This window comes from Austrofundulus limnaeus, unplaced genomic scaffold (genome assembly GCF_001266775.1).
Source record: "Austrofundulus limnaeus strain Quisiro unplaced genomic scaffold, Austrofundulus_limnaeus-1.0 Scaffold3, whole genome shotgun sequence".
NCBI lineage: Eukaryota > Metazoa > Chordata > Actinopteri > Cyprinodontiformes > Rivulidae > Austrofundulus > Austrofundulus limnaeus.
This window is the reverse complement of record NW_013952405.1, coordinates 6,681,767-6,691,567: the sequence shown is the minus strand read 5'-3', so window position 1 is coordinate 6,691,567 and position 9,801 is coordinate 6,681,767. Positions and strand designations below refer to the sequence as shown.

The 9,801-nt window shown below is 39.4% G+C and overlaps 1 protein-coding gene across 1 annotated transcript in view; it reads right to left on the bottom strand.

The window, feature by feature from the left end:
* slc6a17 (solute carrier family 6 member 17) overlaps window positions 1-9,254 on the bottom strand; it is a gene marked incomplete in the record, with an annotated part of 20,110 nt that extends 10,856 nt beyond the window's left edge. The window contains 3 exon segments of the mRNA XM_014019970.1: window positions 335-492; window positions 4,061-4,484; window positions 8,896-9,254. Of these exon segments, the coding sequence (XP_013875424.1) occupies window positions 335-492; window positions 4,061-4,355 (453 nt within the window).
* Window positions 9,255-9,801: the final 547 nt, after the last annotated feature.

The window sequence follows — 9,801 nt, the reverse complement described above, 5'->3', positions numbered from 1 at the left end:
TTTTAAAATATATTTGCAATGAAACAATAAGTCCGTCTTTTTTTCTGCTGCCAACAAAAAGTAGACTTTTTTAGTCTTAATGTTTTACTGAATAGATTTACTGTATGTGAAGCTTAATGTCAATTTTCATGGTTTTCAAACAACAAAATGGAATKTTTCAGTTTTAACTTTCCCTCAGCACTATGAAGACCCAAACATTCAAGAAGACTTTTAATCCCATCAGTTGTTTTCTGTTCAAATCAGCAGTTTGTTCCACTAAAACCCAGAAATAAAACACATATAATAATGTTAATAATAACAATAATRATAACAATGTTTAAGRTATTTTGCTYACCATCAGGCTGGAAACCCCGATGCCTCCCAGCTGAGGGTAGACGTAGTTCCACACCCCGATGCTGCCCCTCCTGATCCTCTGACCCACTGCCAGCTCCAGGAAAAACAAGGGGATGCCGATGAGGAGGAGGAGGATGAAGTAGGGCACCAGGTAYGCACCTGACACATTGGAAGGTCAGAGGGGGGAGGAAATGATTTTATTTGCACAGTCTGAACACTGGTTATGAAACAGAAGCATCCAACAAGTTCTATTTTATTTTTGTTTATACCTTTAAACACTGATTTTACTGCTTCCACTCCCTTCCTCACTCTCTGTTCTGATTTTAGCCTGTTTCTGGGTTGTCTATCCATCACTTCATCTGTTGTGACCCTCTTTTTTATTGCTTTGGTCAGAAGAGAGAAAAAAAAAAGCCCCGAGAACAGACGGCGATCACAGACAAGAAGTCAGATCCAGTCCTGCTTACGTCAAGAACCGAAGGGACACCATGGTGACAGGAGCATCCAAAGCCAGAGAGGATTGGTTCACACAGAGCAGACACTCTCCGTCCACACTGGACTCCATTAAAAAAACAACAAAGAAACATTTCATTCTCCTCTGTGGCTGATGGAGCGGCAAACAAAAAGAACACGGTGTCATCTTAGAGGCTTTTTCCTCTTACTGTCAGCTCTGCTCTGAACTGCAGCTGCACAGAAAACATGGAAATAAAATCTGTTGGTGAGGACATAAATAAACTATCAAGGTCTCTGCCTGTTTAAATGTTTTCTCACAGATGCTGTACAGACATACTGGAAGGATAAGTGATTGATTTAATCAAAAGCTATGAACTGAAAGCTAAATTTAACACTGTTCAAAAAAGATAAAAAGTAGAAAAATGGCATAAATCTATGTGGAAAGTGGTTTTAATGATCCTGCACAATAATAACTATAACGTTCATAAACCCTCATTAATTAACTGACATGTAGGACTGGAGTAACGAGGCTGGTTTGGTCAAAGTCATATATTTGTTTTATTTTTCTGTCTGCATAAAGAAGCAAATGAGCTGAAGCCTCATTTTGCTGTTAAATAAAAGAAGATGTGCTGTGCTGAAATGTTTTAAATGTATAAAAAACATTTCAGTTGAAGTTTTTTTAATTTAAAGAGTCTTTAAAAAATGTAATCAGTTGCTGCACTGACTAAAACCTACTAACGTACTCCAGTGTTTACAGGGTGTCGAGGCCAGTTGCATTGGAAGACATAAAAAAACAGAAAGGCAAAATATATATATATTTGGGGAGACCTAGAGGAGTAAAAAAAAAGGGGTGGAAGTGACAAACACGAGGAAACTCTGATAAAATTGAAGAATTTAATAAAACAAAAAGGCTAATTTAGCAACGACTAGAAAAAACTCAAGGAGACGTGGCTACACAATGTTAGATCCCAGACGGACTGTGAGAAGCACTGTAAGAAGGCTGGGCCTGAAGAGTAATTGGAAACAGGTGAGTGTGGGTGTGGCAGAACAGAGGAGCAGGAACGGATACTGGGAGAACAAACTGGTCGCACATGGAAACAAGTAAATACAAGTAAAATAAAGAAAGTTAACGTTACAAAGAAAAGAACAGAAATAAACACACACACACACACACACACACATACACACACACACACACACACGCACACGCACACATAAATCTAACAAAAGCAACCACATGATACAGATCCTGATAGGAAGGATGGTTTGGAATTCCTTTGGTAAAAAACAAACCAATCAAATAAACGTTTTTCCAGCTGGCAGCTGAGTCAAAAGGTTGCTCTTGCATGGTGTCACAATCTGCTTGTACCAACTCCAGACAAATGTTCATCCTCCCACCAGGTTCCAGGAGACACAAACACCACAATAAAACCTCATTTAATTTGTGATTTGTCTGTTAGGCTGCGATGTTTTAGAGCTGAGGTGACTTTAGTTCAGGTGTTTGTAATAAAAGACAAACAGAGAAAAGAGTGACCAAAGCAGCAGACTTCTTTTTTCTTTCCTCTTCAGTACCTTTAACTACAAAAATAGATTTTTGCAGAAAAATGTATTAATATCCAGAGGTGCCATTATGAATGTTTAAAAGGGGCCAGATGGAGGCCACTGCTGATCTTAGGGTGACACAGCACAAAAAAAAAAAAAAAAAACTACAGCAGAACGTGAGGAGTTTTAGTGTGATATTGTTATGTATAAATACAGTAAGGTTGGGCAATATTGGCAAAAAAATTAATATCGATTAATTATGGTATTTAGCCGATAACAATTAATTTGACGATTAATCCCCTGGACACCCTTATGTCCTGGTCACATGACCAATTTAGTGGGAAAGATTTGTAAAAATCTGTTCCAAATTGTGTCAAAATTACAGACTTCAGGCTATACATCAAATTATAAATTGTGTTGATAGATAAATAAATTACAGAACTTTTTTTTTACATTCATCATATCTGAAGCAGAGAGGAGCACCGAGCGGACTCTGCCTGGTGGCATTAATCATATTAATCCTCAAGTGCCAAAAAGTAATTGATTAATGTTTTTCTGACGATTAATTGCACACGATACGATTATGCCCAACCCTAAAATACAGGAGTTATTGAATAAACATTCTCAGCCAAGAAAAGAAAAAAAATGCAGGAATGAAAACGAACTGAACTAAAGGAGGTAAAGGTTTGATGCATCTCAGACAGGAGAAAGTGACTCGTTCTGAAGGAGTAACTGCAGCTCTGACTTATCTCTCTGTGTGCCAGAAACAAATCAAGTTTCAATCAAGTTGTTTTTTATTGACTTCACCTACAACAAACCTTAAATCTGTTGACTGCAGAAAATTCAAACACTCTTGTTGAATTGTTTGACCAAGCGGAGAGTTAAACCTTTAGAAATTGTTGAGTTCATGTAAGAAGCAACACACTCTGTAGCTGATAGCTGACTCTAAACACGTCTGTTTGAGATTTCAACCTGGCACCAATTATTTCTGATCAAATTCAGAGTTTACAGTWATTTAAGCTGGGTGTGTTTTATTTYTGTTAGACTGCTGGAGGACAAACTGTCCACATTTCCTCGCCTTGCTGCTTTCTTTATTCTACCTAACGTCTGTGCTTGTATTTGTGATTATTGCTGTAGTTAATCTGTGTTTTTCTCCTCATAGAAACTATTCCTCTCCAACACCAGCAGGTCAGTCCAGATGGTTCGGTTCTGCTGCAGGTTTCTTATTGTTAAAAGCGAATTGTTCCTTTCCACTGTCGCCACGCTGCTCAGGACGGCAGATTGTGTTGAAGTGCTGCTTTCCTTATTGCTAAAAGACATTTCAAAATTCTGTGTATTTTAATGAATTGACTGTACGKCCATTTGAATTAGATCTTATTATTGTTTTTGCTGTATAGTCAGGGACAACTAAAATTTTAACTTGGTGCTATTTAAATAAACTGAACTGACTACAAAGTCTAATTTTTAAGTGATATTTGGTTTATGACTCCAGCTGGCCTCATACTTTGGATTTTATAGAACAAACAGAAAATAACATCATTAAACCAGTTTTGACTCAGTAGAATATCTCTGAGGGTCCTGGGGGGAATCTCTGCTCAGATTTTGTGGCCTAATTAGGTATTGAAGCCAAAGGAAGTGTACCTTCACCTAACAGTGTTGTTGTTTGTTTGGTCCACATAAAACTGGTTGTTTTTCTTTCTTTAAACAGACATGAAGCTGTTTTTCATCCACCTACCTCCACCGTTCTTCTGACACAGGTAGGGAAACCTCCAAACGTTTCCCAGACCCACGGAGAAGCCCACCTGTGCGAGGATGTACTCCAACTTATTGTTCCACGCGGGCCGACCATCCTCTAAGTCCTGCTCGGGCAGCAGGGACTTTCCCGGGGCTGTAGATCCAGGACTGAGACCCATACTCATCTGGCTGCTCTTATAGTCCATGGGGTGCTCCAGGGACAGGAGGTCAGCCACCGACTCGGTGACCGGCTCATTGCTGTGCTCTCGCTGAGTCACCTTGGTGTTCTTTGGCATGGCTGCTGACACACAGTGGCGCCTTCGGAGGTCTGGGTGGGGGGTCGACGGGGGTCCAGAAGAACGATCAGTGAAGCGGACGCTTGGAAGGGGGCGAGGAGATGGAAAACAATTGTGTCTTTTTTAAATCTGTGGGGAGAAATGTTGAGAAATGGAGAGCGATTAAAAGATAAAACTCTTTTATAAAGCCTCACATGTTGGCATGCTTTTTACAAACTCAGTGTCAAACAGTAAATAAAGCTTTCAAGCAGACTGTCATACAAAAGGGTTTTAAAACTCGGACACGGATAGGTAATGAAAGCTTGTTTTTAGGCATATCTTTCTTGTCCACTGCTTGTGTTTAATGAATTGTTGACCAGCTTCATGTCCTAAACTAAACAACTAATRCAGTTTATGGTTTAAACAAAACCGATCCACTTCAAAAATGGTCTCTTTGCAGTTTTTTTTATATAGAAATGTGAACATTAGACCAAATTAGATGAGTCACAACTTCTAAAATAACCACAGCTCCACATCCAGAGCCATTAAGGTGGACTGCAATTATTTCAGTCTGAGGTTTTTTTTTAATGTCGGTTAAAAACAGCAGCACTTCAGAGCCACGAGGTATTTCTGTAATCCACTTTATTGTGGCGAACGAAACTCATMGATTGAATTACAATCCATTTCACAGCGCAGCCTATTATACTGGAGCTGGGTCATGTGAGCAGCATGAACACCAGCGTGCCGTCTGTGTGACTGCCTCTCCCGGGAGAATTCAGCAACAATTAAAACAGAGCAGAGACTGAATCTGCTACCAGTGTCCTTCTTTCTTAGCTTCAACATCTCGTCCTCAGGTTGTTTTAATTCAGACGCAGTTTGATGCCGTTCTGCTTGGAGTTGAACATGTATTTCTTGTTGTCTTTTTAATCTTATCTGTCCTGTTTTTAACTTCATCCCTGAAGGCTTCGGTGCAAAGCGGTGCCGATCACACAGCTGCACAAGAGATGCTGCCTTCATCAGGTCTTATTGCCCTGCATACATGAGGATTTTAYCCTCATTAACTGATTAAAGCCGTAATCCACTGATGCAGCATTGCACTCTGAAGGTAAACAAGCAGAACCCCCCATCTCATTAAAAGCCCGGATTAACGATGAAGCTCAAATAATGTTCATCTGGTAAAARAATCAACTGTTTGTTGTGGAAAATGAAGCATCAAGCAGAGAAGATGATGATATTTTACGTGGTTTTTACACTAAGTAACTTTGTTTAACCAAACTGTTTTAAAAACCAGCAAATCAGTTGAGTTTCACACATGAGGTCCTAAACCAGAGGCTTACAGCTTTGACTAAATGTGACAYAATTTTATGTTTTCTGTAAAAATAACAGGAATGGCAAATTTATCCTGTCCATTTAAGTGTAAATGTGTGGATTAAACTAATATAAGAAGTAAACCATGTAGATCAGGTCATGCTAAGGCTTTGTTAGCCTGTTAGCCATAAGTTATCTGTCCAACTTATGTTTCTCTCAAATCCACCAGAAACAAAAACTTTCTGATTTCTTTATGGCAAGTTGAAAGAAATACAAAAAGAGCAGTTTTGCTAACAGTTTATGAACCAATAAAACTAGAGGATTTGSATAAATATGGTCAGTTTGACAATGATGGGAATTAGAAGAATCTTACTTTTAATTAAACATATTGTAAAAGTTCTCCCTCTGAATCAATAATATTTTCTAAATCTATTCGTGTTTTGATAGAGAGCACAATAATCTGTAAACAGTGTTGTAYAAAAGAAAGGACATTTTGCTTTAAAATATGAGTTATTTATTGAGGATAAATGTCACCTTTTCTTTTTTTTATTACTAAGATCACAGTTCTGTCAAAGTAAAAAAGGGTTTTTGGAGCTGCAAGCTTGAAGAGCAAAGACTGCTGGCTGAAATTTACATGAACACCCAGACAAGCTTTTCCTGAGCATAAACCAATTAACTAAAGGTCAAACTGATCAAAGTCTGGCAACAACAACTTTCATTAAATGCCAAAAAAAGCAGACAGAGGCGAGACTTTGAGGACTTGTTGGGCTGTGTGGGGTGATGGGGGGACAGAGCGGGGTTTGACTTTTTACTCTGGCAGCTCAAGGGCAGAGAGTAAAAATCAGAGATGTTTGATCTGAAGAAAAGGCTTTTAAATTTAAATTTAAAAAAACAGCAGCTGGCTAATTKCAGAGCTGAACTTGTACTCTTCATCCTGACTTAAGAAGGTTTGCTGTCTGCTCCAGAAGTCCTTCAAAAGGCTTAACAAGTAGCACGACACCGAATTCCTCAACAGTCACGACATAAAGTAGCTCCACACGGATCAGGGCTGCTGCTGCTTTTCTCACAGTTTGCTGAGTCATCCTTTMACACTGAAGCTGCGGTRAGACGTGTTCACAGACAAAAGRTTTATTTAAYTACAGCTGCAGAGAGAAGAAGCACAACTTTTCTGACCCATTTATCAAATGGAAACAAAACTGACCCCGTTACTACTTATAGATCATAGGAGCTGCAATATTTTCAACCAATGCGGTCATTTCTGCATCTTTTCTCATTAAAAGAAATTTGTYCAGAGCCACAAAACCTAAAGATCAAAATAAAAATAAAAACTGGACTAACTCAACTCCACAACAAGTTTTATATAAATATAACATAAAACATGGGTTTATACATTCTGAAATCAAAGAAATAAAAGAAACTGATGACATTTATCARCATTTTTACATTTTAGGATAAAAGAAAAGACCAAACTTTAATGAAGAGAAAAGCATTTAGTGCAAAACTCATTTGGAAAATGAATTAGAAAAGCCTTGATGAGGTAATTAATTAAGTGACTATAAATTAGGACAGTTTGTTAGATGTTTGTGACTCACTGATTTATCTCTAATAAAAACTTATTTGACCTAAACCTCATTAAGTGTTTTTTATGAAATACAAGGTTTACCTCTAATTCTCATTGTTTTCAGAATGACTGCAGAACACCTGATTTTTGTTTCATTCATTTCATTGTTGTTGTTGTTTTTTTGAACAAGTACACGTGTCAAGTATTTACAATGTCATACACTTAAACATTTATAGTCTACTTTGCAAAACCGGTCCCTAGATGGGCTTTTAGCAACATGAAAATACAACAGTTTAAATTACAGTCAAAAAAATAAAACATTACAATATGAAGACAATTCTAAATAAAATTAAATACAGATCATAATGAAATCAATAAAAAGGTTATTCATGATTACAAAACTGATTCTCCTTCAGAAAATGCTTCAAATGGTTTCAGTCAGAAATCMGTTTCAAATCTGAAATCATTCAAAAGCTATTTGATCAAAATAAGTTTTTAATTTTAAAAAAGTGGGGTGCTTTGAAACATGATACTTTTTGCAAAACTGCAAAAGAACTGAATTAACTTTTGTGATTCTAAAAAAAATTCATTTCACATTATTTGTTCAAAGAGCTGCTGCAGAGGATTCAAAGAGCTTCATGGCTCTTAAAGTAAAATGAAAGTTTCTGTTCTTCAGAGGCTTTTTACAGTTTTATGTTCTTACAGAGACACTGCAGGAMAAACAGAAGGCTTGAGATGAAAAGAATCAGAGAGGACTAGGATGTGACAATACAGAATAAAAAAATCGTTACATTAATTTTGCTGGAGATGATGTTTATGCAGAGCGAAACAAACTGCAGAGAGCAGAGTGTATTTATAGACCSCTGTGATTAATGTGGAGGGTCTCAGGGTGTGAACACACCACCTCCCAGGAGGCAGATGTGTGATCCCAGATTGTCATCCTGCCACAAACCCCCCTCTCCCAACTTTCTGCACCGGGGTCCATGATGTAACACAGGTTCCTCTCAGCGCTTTGCTCCACTTTTATCTGCTGTGGTTGCTAAGCAATAGGCTCCTTCTGAAATATTGAAACCTCATCCTGGAATCAGTGGTCGCCTGTCTCTCCTCTCCTTTTCTCAAATAGATGGACATGATATCCCCTCCGGAAGCATGGCTGAGAATAAAAGCTGCTGCTGCTGATGATGGTGGTTTTGTTGTGGCATCTTTCAGAGAGGCAGCCATCACTGTCTCATCTAGAGATTATTTAGATTTGAGACATCCACAGATAGAAAATGGAGTCAGTGTTAAAAACCTGCGACGGTGGAGCGGAAACAGAAATGCTTCTCTTTGATTGGATCTGATCCTGGAGTGTTGTGGCAGAAATAATGAGTCAACACCTGAATGCCAATATGCTGCACCGAYTCCCAGAGGTGGATACAACCTCTGACGCCTTGTCAAGGTCAAAGCMAGCACCTCACAGCCCCGCGGAGATGCAAAATAATAAGAAAATAAATAAGAAATAAATTCACGACTGTGTGAGCTGCGTCACGACCGGTGTAAAAAAAAAAGGGGCAGAGGATTAAAAAGCGACGCTGCGGTGGAAGCGCGCGCATCTGTCAGGTGATGAGCTGCTCCAAACCTCCTCCCTTTACATCCGTTTCAACACATCGAATCTAAACTATTTAAATAACACATGTTTTATCAAACTCTTACCTTATGAAGRTGCAGAGTGAATCCGGAGCTCATTCAGGGCGCCGCGGCATGCAGCATCTCTGGATGTGAACCCACCTCCAGTCGCACAGGGCGCGTGGTGCGTAATAAGTCTGACGCACGAGCTCGACGCCGCGGACACACGATTTTAAGTTTGGGCTTCTTTTTAAAAAAACAATGAATGGCACGGAGGCGCGCGCGCACCGTTTGTCTCAGCTTGCAGCTCCAGACCGAGGCTGTTGTGTTGCTCTCCTCACGCACGTCTGCTCCTCCACGTGGCTATTATGGCTGTGTTGTTGTGGGAAGAAGACTTTACTATGGGGTAAAGTCACGACGGTGGTCTGACGCAGGTTTGACTCATCCGCTCGTGCGCACGTCAGCAGCTGATCCCCCCTCCTCCCCATAAAAAAACATCTGCAGTGTTTGGCGGGAGCATCACACACAGGTGGCCTTCAGAGAAACTCCTCACCTGTCATCAGCTCAGCTCACTTAATAAAAACGTCTTTAAATGGGCGTGAAGCGGTTTAATGGCTGTTACTACAGTCATTTTTCATCCTGACACCAGTGATTTACTGTGCCTGCCTCTGCACGTGCTCCTGCCTCACTGGGTGACTTTTTATTCCCTCTAAATAAGACATGCCAGCAAGACCTGTCTGCTAAATGTTTTCWACAAATGATGAGTTGAACATGCTCTCTCCTCTCACTCTGTCACCTCTAAGAGCTCAGAGTTAATGTGGCTGCAGGAGGATAAATCCTGAGCAGAGAGTCTGCTTTCTGCCTCAGAACCATCTAACAGGTTCCATTATGATGTTTCTCAACTGCTGTCATCTCGTTTCACCCAATAGACACTGAAAATATTCATTTAAAGGCCCTGATTCTGATCAGTTTATCTCTGCATATTTTACAAGA